Consider the following 19,771-nt stretch of genomic DNA (forward strand, 5'->3'; position numbering starts at 1 on the left):
TCTCTAATAGATAAATGTACGTTGAGACATTCGCCCGGAATAGGGAGGATAGTCCGTTGTGCATTGACCAATGTCAAACGGGAACACGATAAAAGGATTCCACCAGCAGAAACATGGCACTCCCTCCAACTCTAAAAAGAGCAGGGGGTATCATGAGTTTGGCAGACAGAACACCCAGTGCTTTTTTGGTAGATGCCACATATTAGTCAAACTCTACTCGAGACCGCTAGTCTTACTAATCATCCGTATCATTTTAAATACAGCAAAGCAGTAGGACATTGGCCTCATCCATGCTGACCTCTTTTTTGTACTATTCTCCCTAAAAACAAATGACTGAATCAAGATGCCAACATGCTTTCCACCCTCAACCAAACACCCAAAAGGTGATGGCAGGAATACTTGCAATATTTCTAACCACTGCCAATTGCTTGCGGTAGTATTCCAGCCCATCGGCCATATCCAGCATATCACCTCAGTTTGGACCCAGCCATATGCAAAGCATTCTTCACCCTGCTTTAATAGAAACAGGCCAGCCCCAACCGCCAGGCCAGGTCCTTCCAGAACTGGAGCACCATTAACCCAAGACCAGTTTCACCCTGACTGGGGTGTGCCATTCATGAGTAGCTTGGTTCCAGTGGCAAGCAAGCACAGGACCCAATTCTGGGCATACCTTTGCCAAATAGAGCATTACATTGAACACACAAAATGTGATGGGGGAAATGCTTGCAATAAGTGTAACCACTGGGAGGACTCTCTGGTGGTTTAGTGCTTTTCACTATATGTGTTGCCATTCCTCCATATTAGCATCTCTCAAGGTAAACATGTTTCCGAAGCTTCACTGCACAGCCCTCTCCCTGCACTGCCCTGTGCAGGCTTCTTCTCCCTCCCAATATCCATGAAAATGAAAGCTGCCTACCCCCAGGCCCCGCTGCAGAACTAACATTTACAATGTGCAAGGATGCATGAAGAATAGCCTGCCAGGCCTCCAGGGAATCCCAGCTTTCCCTGCATCGAGGCAAAAATCCTGGGCTCCATGGAGAGCATCATAGAAAAACCAACTGAAACAAAGCGACCTACTAGTAGGTAGATTACACTGCACAATTAAAGACTGCTCACAAAGCCAGTGTGCAGTTTGCAACCAGTCTTTTAGTACACCGGGCTCAGTATTCTGTGGCTTTGTAGCACGCGGTAACACACACCGCACAAATGTCCACCTTTGGGAGAGCCTCAATTATGACGTTTTCACATTTGATATTTCCCTGTCACTTAAATGATCAACTGTGCCAAAAACATTTCACGATATGTGTAGAAGTTAGACATTTAGGATCACAGATATTCTTTGTGTTGTAACGCAGATAGTGTGTACTATAATCTTGCCATCATATATGATTTTCTTTAAAGCTTTGTTAGAGCATTAATGTCTAATAAGTACGTAACTTTCTTCATGGACATATGCCTCCTTTCGATACTATTGTGGGAATCCCTTGAATTGCTGACAATTAAAATTATGAATTCCAGAAGGTCACATTTAGAGACTAAAAGGTGTGAGCATTCAACTCTTAGATAAGACACGCTAAATCACACCCCTCAGAGGTGAGATCAGTCACCTTCTACCGCCCTCAGAGGTGAGATCAGTCACCTTCTACAGCCCTCAGAGGTGAGATCAGTCACCTTCTACCGCCCTCAGAGGTGAGATCAGTCACCTTCTACAGCCCTCAGAGGTGAGATCAGTCACCTTCTACAGCCCTCTGAGGTGAGATCAGTCACCTTCTACAAGTCACCTTCTACAGCCCTCTGAGGTGAGATCAGTCACCTTCTACACCCCTAGGAGGGGAGATCAGTCACCTTCTACAGCCCTCAGAGGTGAGATCAGTCACCTTCTACAGCCCTCAGAGGTGAGATCAGTCACCTTCTACAGCCCTCAGAAGTGAGATCAGTCACCTTCTACACCCCTCAAAGGTCTGATCAGTCACCTTCTACAGCCCTCAGAGGTGAGATCAGTCACCTTCTACAGCCCTCTGAGGTGAGATCAGTCACCTTCTACACCCCTCAGAGGTGAGACCAGTCACCTTCTACACCCCTCAGAGGTGAGATCAGTCACCTTCTACACCCCTCAGAGGGGAGATCAGTCACCTTCTACACCCCTCAGAGGGGAGATCAGTCACCTTGTACACCCGTCAGAGGTGAGATCGGTCACCTTCTACACCCCTCAGAGGGGAGACCAATCCCCTTCTACACCCCTCAGAGGTGTGATCAGTCACCTTCTACACCCCTCAGAGGTGAGATCAGTCACCTTTTACACCCCTCAGAGGGGAGATCAATCACCTTCTACACCCCTCAGAGGTGAGATCAGTCACCTTCTACACCCCTCAAAGGTGACATCCGTCACCTTCTACACCCGTCAGAGGTGAGATCGGTCACCTTCTACACCCCTCAGAGGGGAGATCAATCACCTTCTACACCCCTCAGAGGTGAGATCAGTCACCTTCTACACCCCCACAGGTGAGATCAGTCACCTTCTACAGCCCTCTGAGGTGAGATCGATCACCTTCTACAGCCCTCTGAGGTGAGATCGGTCACCTTCTACACCCCTCAGAGGTGAGATCAGTCACCTTCACACCCCTCAGAGGTGTGATCAGTCACCTTCTACAGCCCTCAGAGGTGAGATAAGTCACCTTCTACACCCGTCAGAGCTGAGATCAGTCACCTTCTACAGCCCTCAAAGGTGAGATAAGTCACCATCTACACCCGTCAGAGGTGAGATCGGTCACCTTCTACACCCCTCAGAGGGGAGATCAATTACCTTCTACACCCCTCAGAGGTGAGATCAGTCACCTTCTACACCCCCCACAGGTGAGATCAGTCACCTTCTACACCCCTCACAGGTGAGATCAGTCACCTTCTACAGCCCTCGGAGGTGAGATCAGTCACCTTCTATACCTGTCAAAGGTGAGATCAGTCACCTTCTACACCCCTCAGAGGTGAGATCCGCCACCTTCTACAGCCCTCAGAGGTGAGATCAGTCACCTTCTATACCCCTTAGAGGTGAGATCAGTCACCTTTTACACCCCCCAGAGGTGAGATCCGTCACCTTCTACAGCCCTCAGAGGTGAGATCAGTCACCTTCTACACTTGGTGAGATCAGTCACCTTCTACACCCCTCACAGGTGAGATCAGTCACCTTCTACACCCCTCACAGTTGAGATCAGTTACCTTCTACACCCATCACAGGTGAGATCAGTCACCTTCTACAGCCCTCAAAGGCGAGATAAGTCACCATCTACACCCGTCAGAGGTGAGATCAGTCACCTTCTACACCCCTCAGAGGGGAGATCAATCACCTTCTACACCCCCTCAGAGGTGAGATCAGTCACCTTCTACACCCGGTGAGATCAGTCACCTTCTACACCCCCCACAGGTGATATCAGTCACCTTCTACATCCCTCAGAGGTGAGATCAGTCACCTTATACACCCGTCAAAGGTGAGTTCAGTCACCTTCTACAGCCCTCAGAGGTGAGATCAGTCACCTTATACACCCGTCAAAGGTGAGATCAGTAACCTTCTACACCCCTCAGAGCGGAGATCAGTCACCTTGTACACCCGTCAGAGGTGAGATCGGTCACCTTCTACACCCCTCAGAGGGGAGATCAATCACCTTCTACACCCCTCAGAGGTGTGATCAGTCACCTTCTACACCCCTCAAAGGTAAGATCAGTCACCTTCTACACCCCTCAGAGGGGAGATTAGTCACCTTCTACACCCGTCAGAGGTGAGATCGGTCACCTTCTACACCCCTCAGAGGGGAGATCAATCACCTTCTACACCCCTCAGAGGTGAGAACAGTCAACTTCTACACCCCCCACAGGTGAGATCAGTCACCTTCTACACCCCTCAGAGGTGAGATCAGTCACCTTCTACAGCCCTCTGAGGTGAGATCGATCACCTTCTACAGCCCTCTGAGGTGAGATCGGTCACCTTCTACACCCCTCAGAGGTAGATCGGTCACCTTCACACCCCTCAGAGGTGTGATCAGTCACCTTCTACAGCCCTCAGAGGTGAGACCAGTCACCTTCTACACCCGTCAGAGCTGAGATCAGTCACCTTCTACAGCCCTCAAAGGTGAGATAAGTCACCATCTACACCCGTCAGAGGTGAGATCAGTCACCTTCTACACCCCACACAGGTGAGATCAGTCACCTTCTACACCCCTCACAGGTGAGATCAGTCACCTTCTACAGCCCTCGGAGGTGAGATCAGTCACCTTCTATACCCGTCAAAGGTGAGATCAGTCACCTTCTACACCCCTCACAGGTGAGATCAGTCACCTTCTACAGCCCTCGGAGGTGAGATCAGTCACCTTCTACACCCATCAAAGGTGAGATCAGTCACCCTCTACACCCCTCAGAGGTGAGATCCGTCATCTTCTACAGCCCTCATAGGTGAGATCAGTCACCTTCTACACCCCTCAGAGGTGAGATCCGTCACCTTCTACAGCCCTCAGAGGTGAGATCCGTCACCTTCTACACCTGGTGAGATCAGTCACCTTCTACACCCCTCACAGGTGAGCTCAGTCACCTTCTACACCCCTCACAGTTGAGATCAGTTACCTTCTACACCCATCACAGGTGAGATCAGTCACCTTCTACAGCCCTCAAAGGTGAGATAAGTCACCATCTACACCCGTCAGAGGTGAGATCAGTCACCTTCTACACCCCTCAGAGGGGAGATCAATCACCTTCTACACCCCCTCAGAGGTGAGATCAGTCACCTTCTACACCCGGTGAGATCAGTCACCTTCTACACCCCCCACAGGTGAGATCAGTCACCTTCTACATCCCTCAGAGGTGAGATCAGTCACCTTATACACCAGTCAAAGGTGAGATCAGTCACCTTCTACAGCCCTCAGAGGTGAGATCAGTCACCTTATACACCCGTCAAAGGTGAGATCAGTACATATTGTTATCAAACTATAGTTATTTGTAGGTGTGTTTGTGACCTTTTTCGATGACTATAGAATGTATATTTTTAATCCAACATCAGAGGTGAGATCAGTCACCTTCTACACCCCTCAGAGGGGAGATCAATCACCTTCTACACCCCCTCAGAGGTGAGATCAGTCACCTTCTACACCCGGTGAGATCAGTCACCTTCTACACCCCCCACAGGTGAGATCAGTCACCTTCTACATCCCTCAGAGGTGAGATCAGTCACCTTATACACCCGTCAAAGGTGAGATCAGTCACCTTCTACAGCCCTCAGAGGTGAGATCAGTCACCTTATACACCCGTCAAAGGTGAGATCATTCACCTTCTACAGCCCTCAGAGGTGAGATCAGTCACCTTATACACCCGTCAAAGGTGAGATCAGTCACCTTCTACATCCCTCAGAGGTGAGATCAGTCACCTTATACACCCGTCAAAGGTGAGATCAGTCACCTTCTACAGTCCTCAGAGGTGAGATCAGTCACCTTATACACCAGTCAAAGGTGAGATCAGTCACCTTGTCACCTTCTACAGCCCTCAGAGGTGAGATCAGTCACATTCTACACCCCTCAGAGGTGAGATCCGTCACCTTCTGCACCCCTCAGAGGTGAGATCCGTCACCTTCTACAGCCCTCAGAGGTGAGATGAGTCACCTTCTACAGCCCTCAGAGGTGAGATGAGTCACCTTCTACAGCCCCCAGTGGTGAGATCCGTCACCTTCTACAGCATTACCAAGAACTTGTGGTGTGAAGATTCTTCCACAGTGAGGGAGGAATGGGGGATCTGGCAAGACAGTGTTATGCCACATAAAAAGAGAACTTCTGTCCTCCATCGAATGTTCGTTTTCTGGAGGAGGGGGGGCAGGAGTATGGGGGGGGGGCAGTGTTCACGTTATCACCAGTGGCGTAATGCAAAATGATGCGGTCCCCACAGACTGTGGAGAGGGGCTCCTGGCACTCCATGCTTCACAGTTATTGGCTTAATGATGCACCCCTAAAAGAGTGAGGGTCCTTCTGCCCCGCAGGGGCACCGGGGCCTGCAGTTGCCTGCGTTATACCCCTGGTTATCAGTGCTTTGTTAACAATCATTCCTCTGAATTCACCACGAGGAGAAATCCTACATCAACATTCAAAATACAGTTTCAGTGCAGCAAGAAGGAATGGAAGGTGGTTACTGGTGGAGTCCGCCCGCACTCATTTTTGAGGGACCAGTGCTTATTTTTTCACATGGGACATTTTTCTAGAGCCAAAAAGAAAACAACACCCAAACGGGAAAAAAGAGGAAGAGAAAGATGGAAAAAACGTCCCCAAGTGAGAAAGCAGGAACTGGCAAGAGTGAGATAAAGAGGCAGGGTGTGTTTGGTAGTGGGTTAAAGAGGCTTAGAGAGGTTTTAAGGCTGCGCAGCCTTGGTATTTGGCGCACCGACATTTAATTGCACTGGCCGTGGGCTTCTGAGCAGCACTCTGGGCACCGGCTCTCATTCTTTTACAAATTAAGCACTGCATAGAAACCCATGAGGCAATATGACGAAAGGTGAAGCAACATTTACAGATATGTTTCGGCCCATTCCGTGGCTATTTCCGCCAAGTCCTTAGAAGTAAAGTACTTTAAGAAATCACAGTTTTCGTTCCCACACAGGAAGCAATACTTGGACGCTCAGGTACTTGGTAAGTGAGATACATTTTCAGTAGGCACTTATACAATCTACACTCAGCAGCAGCTCGAAGAAAAACATATATTTCACCTTTAAGACAACACAATCACGGCAACCTCTTGGACGAAGAAGAGGCATAAAATAATTAGAATCACATACAAAACAGAGGACAATTTAGGGATTCAACCCATCCATTCCAATAAATACCGTCAATGACCAAGCGAAAAAGATACTCACTAACTCTCATGCAAATCGACTTGGAGCATCTAAATTCCAGAAAGAAATGCTCCTATATTAATCGAATGACCCCAGCACCAAGAACGCCGGCCAATCAAATTAATTAAATGTTCAACACCCTGCCACCCTCTCTGCAACCTTCACTACTCTGTCTTTGTAAAAATGGGTGCACCACATTTTAACATTAAAAGGTATCAAATGTTGGATTAAAAAAATAGATTCTTTAGTCATCGAAAAAGTTCAAAAATACACCTACAAATAACTATAGTTTGATAACAATATGTACTGTTTGTTACAGTAAACCCATCTGTATTTCCCTGAGTAGCGTAATACATCCCAAATTATTTTTCCTAAAATGTACTTTAATATTCCCAAAAATGAAAATACATTAGTGACTCAAAATACAAAATATAGAAATGGTAAAAACTCTACTGCATTTCAAAGGGAAGAACCTAATGTTATCTTCCTACTTGCAATTCCTTTCGGTTTAGGAATACTTTGATTATTTTGTTCTCGTATTTAGAGGAAAAGTAATTTAAATGTATTTTAATTAGGGCATGGGAATATCTAAAGCATTAATTATGTATTTTGCTTTAGAGATAAAGAAATGTTGATGAAGAATTTTCTGTAGCTTTTTTACTATTCTTTGAGTTTCTTTTCTCTTTATTTTGACGTAAAGTTTTTGTAAACTGATTATTTTAACTCAATGTTATGGCCTAACACCCAAAGTACCATCCTTTAATGAGAACCTGGTGAAGCGTGTTTTGACTACCTTGGTAGTTGGAAACGAGTTGAAGTGACCACAAACTTTGGGAAAGAGTAGCGATGGTAGATTGGCCACACTCCTGGATCTTTTCTAATTCTGTGTTGGCAACAGTAGCGGTCGGCAGTAGGTGTTTCTATAGGGCGGTGACGTGGGCAGGAGGAGGGGCAGGGTGGGGGGAAATAATGTATGGATTACGGAGTTTTACAGGTAAGTAAACATTTAAATACATAAAACGAATTTCGTTGCGCACACTGCATCACCAAATGTGAAGTCAACCAAGAGTTAAAATCCACAGAAACCAAGGCCTTGTATTCCTGCTGCAAAGTTGATAACTGGGAAACAAAATACAGGAAACTTTAAGAACTACACATTGAAGACAAAAACATTTATATTTTTCACATGGCATACAGCCACATGACTCATGGCAAAATCGAGGATTAGCAAATAACATACCCAGCAAAAAAATATATGGATATAATTTCAACAGGCGAGAACCTTTAAACATATAATTGGGAAGCGGACAGGTAATGGATGAATGCTTAGTCTCAAACTGAAAATAATAATACATCACAATTTTGGTTTATGTAGGGGCTCGTGTTAACTTTGCCGTAGTTATACATAGCAATTTTAGCAGTTTCAGTGACGCATTTGGAAGAAAAAAAAACATTGAAGAGTAACTATAAATCTATTTTATATGTTTAAAGCTGATTTAAGCATGTTTCGCTTGAGGGCACTAGAGAGCTATTTTTTTTGCCTATTCTCTCGTAAATATAGTTTGAAGATTATAAACACCGAAACACTTCTACAAAGGCCTCAGACATTTGGAGCGTCTTGAAATAGTTTTTTTAGATTGCGAGTAAATTAAGTTTACAAAATACACGTGTCCCTCGAGCACTTTGCTCTTCAAAAGCCTATTGCATATATAAGAAGAAAGAAATACAGACACTAAGGGATGACGCACAAGGACTGGCTGCATGTACCAAGGACTCAGAAGGGAAGTCTTGCAGAAACAATTTGTAAATAGTGGGGGTGTACGAGCTGGCTGAAATCCCTGGTGTGTTCAAACATTTTCGTGGAATCGCTCATGCTGGATGTGCTGAAGCCAAGGGCTTAAACAGTGTGCAGAGGGGAGAACCCTTACTGAACACACTTAGGGCCAGATGTAGGTAGGCGTTTACCGGGTGGTAACGGCCGAATTCGGCCGTTACCGACCGGTAAGAGCAATTTGACATGTAGGTCCCTGTATTTTACAGACTCGGTAAATTTACCGATAGGTAAATTTACCGAGTATGTAAAATACCGAGTCGGTATCATTACGGATTCCGGTAAATTGGTATGTAGGTGGGACTCTTCTGAGTCCCACAAGCAGTACAAAATCGGTATTTTACCATCAAATACTACTTGATGGTAAAATACCGTTTCTGGTGTGCATGCACATGTGTGCATGCACACCTATGCCATATGACAGGCAGACCTGCCCTTAGGGCAGGTATGCCTGCCACATGGCACCCGAGCCTCTTTTGGGGGTGCCAGAGGGTGTCAAAGTGACACCCCCTGCACCCTTGTGACAGTCGGTATTTTCCGATGTGGTAAATACCGACCGGTAAATGCCCAATCAATCCTATGGGCTTCAAAGCCCATAGGAATGAATGGGCATTAACTGGTCGGTATTTCCCGCATCGGAAAATACCGACTGTTTCCGATTCGGTAATTGCACATCTGCATTTACCTACATCTCGGTACTTTTATTTTCCGACCTCTGAAATACCGAGTCGGTATGACTCGGTATTTAAGAGGTCGGAAAATAAAATTTACCTACATCTGGCCCTTAGTTCTATATCTGGAAGAAGGAAGTGCCTGTTACCGAAGTCACACGTATTGTCACGGGAAACTTTAAACTCTGCGATAAACACAACCGTAACTCCCCCTCCTCCCCATGAAACAAACATTGGCAAAGCCATTAAGCCTCGTTTAAAAAAAAAAAGCATTGTAAAAGCCGATAGATGTGGCTTCTAACTGAAAATTCAAGTAAGAAATGTCAGTTTTGGCAATGCTTGCTTATACTGCAAGCTCAGTCCCAATAATTACTTGCCAAATACACAATATTTAAATAACCAGGAAATACAAAAGAAACCTCAGTGAAATGTGGCACACACGTGGGGCAACCAGGACAGTCTCAATAGATCAAAAGCAACTTTTGGAGAAATCTGCTTCTTCTTGTCAACTAGGGATGATGGCGTCAAACACAATATAAGAAAGTTCAAAAGAGGGGATAGTTAAGATTACTAAATTTTCCTTCTAAAATTCCACAAATCAACAGGTAAGCAGAAGCTATGTTTGTAGGATGGAGCAGCGACGTGCCCTGTGTCACAAGGTCATTCAGAAATGACTTAAACCTATGTTGAAAGGATGTTTGGAGAGCTTTATTCTATGGTGGTCCCCCTCCCAGCTGAATGTTCATTGCGAATTGCAGAGCGACATACGTAAAAATATCACATTAACCCTTCTTTGTAGAATAAGACAATGCCTTTTGCAAGCATGTTACAAACATATTTATATATGGTAGATTTTAATGCTATATAATTAATATTGCTTTAACGCTGTTGATAACAACAAGCTTGCTTTCCATGGTTTAGTATAGCATGTGTGTACGTCAACACTCTGCCGTGGCATTTTTAGAATTGTACATCTTCCATACTTGCATAAAAGGGTATATACCCTGGAAGTATCTGCAATGGAATAAAGCACGATGTCAACAAAGAACTAGAAAGAAAAACAACCAGGGAGAATGGGAAAGATCGACGATTTAGAACTGAATGAAGTTAGATCAATTACCTCTTCTCAACAAATCAACATGCTGAGAACACATACACGGAACAGGAACTACACCCACACTCTAGCCAACCACACACTTTATGAGAAGGAAAATGTGCAGTGCAATGTCAGTGCAGGCCACATGCTGCCCTTCTACAATAAAAATGACTTGGTTTGTGCTAAAACACAAAAATTTAAATAATTCAAGGAGTGCTGTTCCACTTTCCATCCCCTTGCCCCTCTGTAGACAAGTACCTCAAGCACACAGGATTGCCTCTTTTCAGAAGCTACTTTAATGAATAATTGGGGAAGATGCTGAAATGCTGAAAGGAGGGTTAGAGGTAGGGCTCTACAATGTGCAAAGTGAGTGGCTGTTAGGGCTCCCCTGTGGCTCTGTGTCACCTAGACTCTGGCTAGTCCCTGGTGTGCCTTCAAAAACCAACCAATATCTTGTCCCTTTAGCTCAACTGAAGGGGCTCTAAGGATCTCGAGCTACGTCCAGGCAACACAACAGCGCCAGCGCGTTCACGTAGGGAAAGCTGCCAAAGTTATTAGAAGCCGCCAAACTGCTGATAATTGGCACACAGGCGCCATTGTTAAAGAGAAAGTGCAGCATTTTGCAACTGTTGAAAACAAAAGGGATTTTATAAGTTGATTTAGGCGAGTCGCGCAGCATAAAAGAAATGCGCGCAACCGCCATGTTAGATCTGCAGCGCAGTGTGGCACATAGAAAAAAAAATAATAATATTGAAAGTCAAACCGTGCGTTGCAGTGCTAAAAAAAAGCATTTGTTTGTTAAACTCAAATATGGCAAATGAGGCATAATGAAAGGAGCACAGCTGTAAGGGTTCCGTGCTGGTTAAAAAAAAAAAAGCGGTTGCACGAGAGCATGTCCTGCCTGCAGCAGCAGGTATGAGCAGTCATTTAAGAAAATAGTGCTCACTGACTATAAATACAATATACTGAGTAATAACAAAAGTAAAAGGGCCAGTCTTCATGGGAGGTTACAAAGGAGAAAAGGTGGTACAAAGGAGGGACTACTAAGCCTATTCACGAATCAAAAGCAACCAATTATAAAGGACAGTAACATGAGGCAATTGAAAAGATGGGAGGAAAATGGGGGGAGCTTCAAGTCCATACCTGAATACAGCATGTCTCGAAAAGAGAGCGTAAGTTCTGCCTAGGCGAAACCTAAAAAAACATATCAGCGCAAATGACTTGAAAGGGCTGACCCAAAGCTAAGTCTCTCTCCATACTAATTGCATGTATTTCCTAGTGTGCTATGAGGACTCTCAACCACTAAAGTGGTCTGTAGACAACACCTAAACACCATGTCAGATTCACTTACGTGTACTGAAGAACTTACTTGCAAACAGTGCAGGCGAAGCAGTTTGGATGGTAGGTTTTCCCTAATGCAGTAACAACTTCCCCTTCCACGAACTCCCCACAGCCGTTGCAGCGAGTTCCGTACATGCGCTGGTAGTCCAGTGTGCACAGGTAGTCCCCGTTCTTGATGAAGAATCCGCCTTGCGCCAGGTCACAGCCACACACTAGAAAGGAAGTGCAGAAAACATGGAATCATCAGAGTGCAGAATCAAACTCAACATGCAACCCATCATACACCCATACAACTTTGCCTAAGATTCTTGGACCCAGATCAGGGACAGAGCAGATGTTTTACTATTCAACCTCTGGTTAATACATCTGAAAAAACAGGGATAAGCAAACTGGGAGGCATCTGTCCTCTTCTAATACCTGCACTGTTTTCCTAATATTTTGATATCCATGAGATCAGAAGCACAATGCTACTATTATTGCTGCCTGATAAGAATAGGAACAAAATACATATTTTCATTTACTAGCTACAAGCAAAGTATCAATTGAATCTAAAATCCCTGTTTCAAAATGGAAATATTTATTACTACTAAAACATCTGTTAAAATATTCCCACTTGAAAACCTTAACAAGAGCCTTTCTTTTGTAAAGACTCATGAATGGGAATGACAGTGGAATAAGAATTCCCTTTGCTACAGGCAAAATAAAAACCTTGTCGCAGAAGTCTGTGTTTGTTTGGGTTTGTGGGCTGACTTTGTGGACAGCAAGCAGCGATTTCGTTTTTAACTTTAGGAGCATTACGTCTTGGGTTCAGGTTTATATTTTGTATTGCTGTCAGCCAATCAGAGAGTAAGGGCCCATGAATTCAAGTCTGAGTTTACAGAGCTGAAAAGGACAAAAGAAGAAAAAGCTCCCTCATCCAACAGGTGTCTTATATTTTTAAATATGGGTTTGTGAACTGTCCGCAAACCTAACTTGGAGGACAGTTTGTGAACTAATGGTCCAAATAACTATATAATTTTACCCTTTCAAGTCCACCAGCATGTGTTTTTACCACTAAGTTCTAGAAAACTACAGAACAGATTTGCACCAAACAAACAAAGGCAATCCTCTGGGTTTAGCTCTAGTTTCATGACAGGTTTGGAATAATTATTTTCCGTAGATGCAAGCAAAGAGTCGCAGGGACATTAAAATGGGAAAGCTGCTTTTTTGCCCCCATTCTTTGATTTCCTCAGTGGATGGAGCTGCATGAAACTTGCCTTGCTGGACCTAAACCGAATTTACTTTGGAACGTTTTGTACACATTCTGCAAATGATGTCAAAATTATAATAAAAACAAAGAACATCATTTCAGTGGAAACTCTGACTTCCTCATAAATACATAATCTTTATTAGTGCCTCGTAAATACATAATCTTTATTAGTGACACACACACATATATATCCAGATAAAAAAATATATATATACATACATATAGATATAGAAATCAATCTATATGTCTATGTATAGAGATATATATATATAGATAGATAGATAGATAGATATATAGATAGATAGATAGATAGATAGATAGATAGATAGATAGATAGATAGATAGATAGATAGATAGATAGATAGATAGATAGATAGATTGATTTTCACAGGAAAAAACAAAGGTTATAGGGACGTTACAGTTAGGTAATGAAATAAGACAAAATCTAACATTTAAAAACCCAAAACACACTAAAAATCACCAGTAAGTATTTTACTGACCTAAATATAACTTATGCTCCTGTCATGCACTGACTATGAATTCACATATTACATCAATTATGTCATGTTCAATGACATCACTGAAGACTGTTAGCCTTTGGCCATGTGCATTGGGTGAGTGGTCTTTGACCAGATCCGGCACCCAATATCCTACAAATGGCCAACCCCCAGTGGGTACCCATACCCCCACAGACTCCCAACCCACATTTAGGTTTTTATTCCTCTATTATTTATTTTGTTTACGATACTTCTAGATCACCCCACAAGTACCTGGAGGTCGGGGTGTAACACTGCCCCCTTGTGCCCTAATTTTGAAACATTTGAAGTATTTTATTCTAAGTAGCAGGCAGCCAATAAGATCACTCAGTCCCACATTACCAAAATGGCGAGCAGAAAAAAGCTCCCCTTGCTAATCTAAGGGAACTATATTTTCATTTTCGGAACCGTGGTATTCCAACAGAATTTTTAAGCCTAACGTGAGCTCCACTTTAAACGTGAATTTCTTGAAAATGGCAGATTTACACCAAACCCTAAGTTTTTTGGGCAACGTTCTAACCTTTTTCTAAACTTGATGACATTTTATTTAGCCATGTTTTTGTATCGGAGAGCAATTGTTCCTAGGTTACTTTCCATTTTAATTTTCAGGGATTGGTGATGTATAGTGCTAGTAAGTCATTTTCAAGGTTCCGTGATGGGGTGGTAAAGGATACTCCAATGTAATATCCATAATGTAATTACTCCTGATGCAAACACCAGTGAAGTAACATTTAACATATTTGCTCGAATATATCGGAATAGGTGAGTGAGGAAGGAGTATAGCTGTAAAGGAACCTTGCCTTTTATACCCAGGTGGTGTTGGGAGAATTGCAGCAGAATAACAGGACTGACTATTTCAAACGAGTTATTATTGTCAAAGAGAATTAACACAGCATGAATTTTAGTTTTTTTAACCCTTAGAAGAGCTTTCCTGACATTAAGCAATATCAGTTCTGTGCTATGGAGTGGGTAAAATTGGATGAGTGTATGTCATGATTGTTGTTTCAGTATATATTTCTGTTAAACATAGCCCTGCAATTCGTAAGATCACCAAGGTCGTCTTTCTACTTTTTGACTAAGGTAATGAATTACATTTTTTACAGCTGCCTAAATATCTAGGGTCCTGAGTGTGAGTGTGTGTCTTTTCATTACCTCAATAATAAACTACCTGGAATAAACCTTCCTCAACACAGGTCAAAAACACTAAAGAATGTCTTGCAAATGACCAAGATAAGTGTAGCTCTCACAGCCTCCAAGGATGTTTTTTGCTTATAACACTTATTTTTCCTCCTCAGATTTGTACTCAGAGCATAAACGGCGACAAAGATAGAAAGCAGGGATAAAAAAATAACCTGCAAAAGTGAAATAAAGAGGTGATGAGTGTCTGGTAGTAGATGAAAGAGGCATTAGGTGGAATCAAGACTACAAAGCTACAGAGCTCTGGTATTCCAGCCAAACCCCCCCTCCCCCACCCTCCCAGATATTCGACAGTGCGAGCGGCGGTCCTCCGAACAAAACTTTGGGCCATGGCACTTGTTCTTTTACAAATTAAGCACCACTTAGAACTGTGAATAATTGTTATCTGTAACTCAACTAGGTTTCCTTCAGCTTCCAGGTCTACAGACACATCCAGGCAGCCACAGGGGCCTCCTGTAATCAGCAGTGCAGCATGATCTGAGACCCTGGGGCGTTAAACCTTTTCTTTATTCTGTTGTATAATTAGTTTCTGTTTATGATTCCTGCTCAACTCAATCCATCTTCAGGAATTACAGTTTGCATTAAAGGAATGTGCAGCCAAGCACACCCTGAAAGCATTTTACAGATCACTGAGCCCAGCTTGTACTTGGGGTTATAAGGCTTCAGAACACACTAGCAAAGCAGGCAAAGGGGCAATTCATTTGTTTTACTCTTTTGTCTATAGTTTAATACTGTTTAGGTCTGGCTTAATGGTGCCCTTGTCTGCATGGTCTATTGTCACTAATTCTTCAATATATAGCTAAAGTGGGTTTTGTTCCGCCGTAGGAAAATATCTGCTGCACTTGATGCTAATCGCTTTTTGGAGTAACATTCCACCTTCTATCAAGCACTTGCTTTGTAGTGAGAAAGGGACTATTTACATCTCAAATGTACACCCAATCATCACACATTAAGGGCCATATGCACTAAACTTTTCTATGGTCACAAACAGAATCGCGGATTGTCACCACCAAAATGTTTTTACTGCGTACTAAGTCCATTTAGGAGTTGGTAAATTTTAATCAAATCCTAAAATGTCTTTTGCGACTCCGCACCTAATTGATGTTTTGAAGGCGCGAGTTGTAGGTCCTTTAAAAGTGTGATTCGGTGTGAGAAATATCATTGTTTTACGACACAAATTTGGTCGCAAACACATTGAAACATTTCTGACTCTCAAGCTGTGATGGTAAGGCGTACGTAAAAGGGAGGAGTTCTCATATCTTGGCCCGAAGCTATGGAACAACCTTCCGGAATCTTTACAAAGCTGCTTCTCCCTTATGGAGTTTTACAAGAGATTGAAGACCTTGTTGTTTTAATTAGGGGGATGATTTCACTTTATCTGGGTTTAGCGCCCAGAAACTCCCTGGGGTTCGCTGAGCGCTTTACATGTTGCAATCATAATAATAACCGCTAGTTAGTTCAACACTAATATGTGTTTATAATTTTAAATGCACAGCATCTGCTCCATTTACATTTACTCCTGTGTCCTCCCAAGATCTCACCCACACGGGAAGACCTACCGAGTGTCATAGAGATTAAGAGTGTCAGTTCCTTTTCCAATCACAGGGTGCAGGAACATGGCAGGGTGTATAATACATTGATGTATATGAATAGGACTCCATTGAACATTAGAACCCCAACACAGAAAAACAACTCAAGCAACAAATGTGACAATTTGAAATTCATGAATTGGGTGGTATGGAGCATCAAAGAGTGCGAGTGGAATGAGTAAGACTGCATGTAAACCAGTATCTTTTAATTTTTCCGAATTTCATATTAAGGTTTTTACTAGGGGTGGGCAGAACTCTGCGCAATTCTGCAGAGTTACAAAAACTCTGAGAAATTCTGTAGAGTTTCGGGAGCAGGCCAAATTCGCATGTCATACTGCTTGCGCCGATTTTTAGCACAGGGAGCTTGTTTCACGCTGTAAAATCAGAACAAACTGCTACATGAAGCACACCAGAGGGAACTGCTTCTTTCTGCCGCTCGAGTAGATTTTCTACGTGAGTTGCAGCTTTCTTAACGTGAACGGTTGTGGCCTGCATTGACCGCCCCGTTAAGAAATCTCACCAGGGAGTTCTGGTGCCAGAAAATCACAATAGGGGACACAAATTCACGGAAATGCTTGCCAGCTTAACATAGGCAAGCCGCATGCAAGAAAAAACTCTGCCACGCTGCAGTTGGCAGAGTTTTGCCAGACTCCGCGCGCCACATGGAAGGAGGAGTGGGCATAACTCCACAAACTCTGCCGGCAGAGCAGAATTTCTCGTCCACCCCTAATTTTAACAGTTTGGTTCAAGCCACATTGCACCTTTCATCTTGCACTTTCCTAAAGACTTCAGTGGCAAACCTGAAATGTTATCAAACAAGATATACATTAATGACCTAAATAAATCAAACAACATTAGGTATGAGGGTTATTAGTGGATATAGTCAACTGTAAAATACTATTATGAGCTGCTGCTAGCTTGAAAAATGTATGCTCATAAACATATTATCAATATGCAGTGTTTTCTTGTTCAGAATTTCAGATGAAGGTTTTAACTAGGGGAGGGCGGAACTCGCTGAGTTTCACTCAGTGAAATTCTGCTGAGTTATATAAAGCTCTGCAAAATTCTGCAGAGTTCTGCGAGCGGGTAGAATTCAGCACATTGCGCTGCTTGCACAGAACTTTATTGCAGGGAGCTTAATCCATGCTGTAAGATCAGCGCTAACGACACCATGTAGTATGCCAGAGGGAGCTGCTTCTTTCTGCTGCTCGAGTAGATTTTCAACTCGAGTGACAGCTTTCTTCGCGCGAACAGTCGTGACCCTCTGTAACCACCCGCTTTAAAGAAAGTGCCAGAAAATCATGCTAGGGGTTGCAAATTTTCGCTATTGTTCGCCAACTTAACACTGGCGAGCCACGTGGAGAAAAATCTCCACCATGTGGCAGTTGGCAGAGTTTTGTCTGAACTCTGTGCTCCAAGTGGACAGCGGAGTGGGCAAAACTCTGCAAACTGTGCTGGCGGAGCAGAATGTTTCATCCACTCTTAATTTTAACAGTTTGGTTCGAGCCTCGTGGCACCTTTTATCTGGCACTTTCAAACAGATGTGAGTGAAAAACCTGAAATGTTATCAAAAAAGATACACATTAATCACTGAAATAAATCAAACAAAATTAGGTTTGAGGATTATTCGTTGATATGGTCAACTGTAAAATACTATTTTAGCATACCGCTAGTTTGAAAAATGTAAATTCTTATAAACATATTATCATTATTCAGTGTTTAAGGCAGTTATATGCTTGCAATGTAAGTCTGTATGAAAAGAATCTTATTGAAGAGAGGAAGGGTTTCTTAAAACAGGGTTGGTAAGAATAAGCAATTATAAATTTGCAAAGTGAGCGCCTTACTGTTGGACCTGGCCCTATCTTCAGGGTCACCCCCAAACCTTTTGCCTTTATTCTCCACTTTTTTCTGAATTCCTTTTTGCTGGACTCAGGACTCTGTACACTTAACCACTGCTAACCAGTGCTAATGTACTTGTTCCCTGTCTTTAAAACATTGTAACATCGGCTTAGAACCAATTGGCAAATTTAATGTACTTCTAAGACCGTGGTAAAGTGGCACTACATGTTCCCAGGACCTGTAAATGAAATGTCCCTAGTGAGCCTGCAGCACTGATTGTGCCACTCACTTAAGTAGCCCTTTAAACATGTCTCAGGCCTGTCATTGCAGAGGCTATGTGGCAGTTTTAAAATGCCATGTCGACCTGGCAAAATAAACCCGTTACCAGGCTCAAGCCTTCCTTTTTAATACAAATAATTCACCCCAAAGGTATGTCCTGCACAGCATAGAGGGCAGTGTGCAAAATATTTAAAAAGTTGGACATGCTTTTAAGTTTTACATGTCCTGGTAATGAAAAACTCTTAAACTCAATCTTCACTACTGAAAAACCTATTCTCTCATAGCATAACATTGGAGTTGCCATATTACATTTTATAAGTGTAATTTCCAAATCAGAAGAGATAATCAGTTCATGTTTGGTGTCTCTAGTGTCTCCGGAATCACAATTTAAAATCCTACCTTATGGTAAAGTTGGGTTTAGAAGGACTGGACCTTCATCTCTTGAACCCAGAACCCATAGTGACTCCTAGGGCTAGTTGCCTGGCTTTCTGATTCGATGCCCCAGGGACATAACAGGATTCCTACAAGCTTGCACTTCCACCTGGACTCTGCCATCTGTGAGTCTACCCTGAGAAGTGTTGCTGCCCCAGTCCTAGACTCTTGAAAGTGGGCCTAAGGTGTTATCCGGCTTCTATGGATCCAGTGGAACTGAGGTATCTCCTCTGCTGTATGGCACATCCTCAAGCAGAATCGAGACAGTGCTGTCGCAGCATAGTGTGGACCCATCGCAATGACCGGCATCACCGCTGCAGTCCTTAGAACCAACGCATCACCCCGACTGCGCATCACAACTTCAGCGAGGGCCCTCGCAACTCCCATCAACGGGAGCGACTACGATGACACCAAACTCTGCATTGCAGCCTCACAGCGTTTCTGAACCGATGCATTAACCCTACTGCGTGCCGTATCCTCGATGCCGGAATTTGCATCACAATCCCTCGTTGACGTACCCCTCAACGACAGAGCAGGAACTCGCATCGCAGCTGCCACACATTTCGGAACTGATGCATTGCTTCGGCTGCGCTAAGCATCTCTGACACAGATTCTTGCAATGCTTCAAAACCCGGATGTTAAGGAACTTTGTTCCGTTGGCGTAACTGGGTCCCTGTAGCTGGCGCTCACTTCGTCGTAGTCGGGCTGAACTTGTGACTTTGTCTTGGTTCGGTACGACCAGATATCCACAGTTGGTGCTTTGTGCTTTTGCTGCTATTTTCACAAAAAAACGTTATAAAGCCAGAACTCTGGTTCTACTGATTGGATTTTTGGTCTTGTTTGATTCATTAAAATCAC

The 19,771-nt window shown here is 43.5% G+C and overlaps 1 protein-coding gene across 17 annotated transcripts in view; it reads right to left on the bottom strand.

Annotated features, from left to right (window-relative positions):
• The window catches only part of ABLIM1 (actin binding LIM protein 1), an 899,845-nt gene that overhangs the window by 358,768 nt on the left and 521,306 nt on the right, over positions 1-19,771 (bottom strand). For all 17 annotated transcript variants that reach the window (XR_015295979.1, XR_015295980.1, XM_086922894.1 and 14 more), the window contains exon 3: positions 11,821-12,004. Coding sequence is in view for 15 of the 17 variants with exons in the window: in XM_086922894.1 (XP_086779020.1) it covers positions 11,821-12,004 (184 nt within the window). In the remaining 2 variants the exon portion in view is untranslated. The remainder of the gene's footprint in view (positions 1-11,820; positions 12,005-19,771) is intronic.

This window comes from Lissotriton vulgaris, chromosome 5 (assembly GCF_964263255.1).
Source record: "Lissotriton vulgaris chromosome 5, aLisVul1.2, whole genome shotgun sequence".
Lineage (NCBI taxonomy): Eukaryota > Metazoa > Chordata > Amphibia > Caudata > Salamandridae > Lissotriton > Lissotriton vulgaris.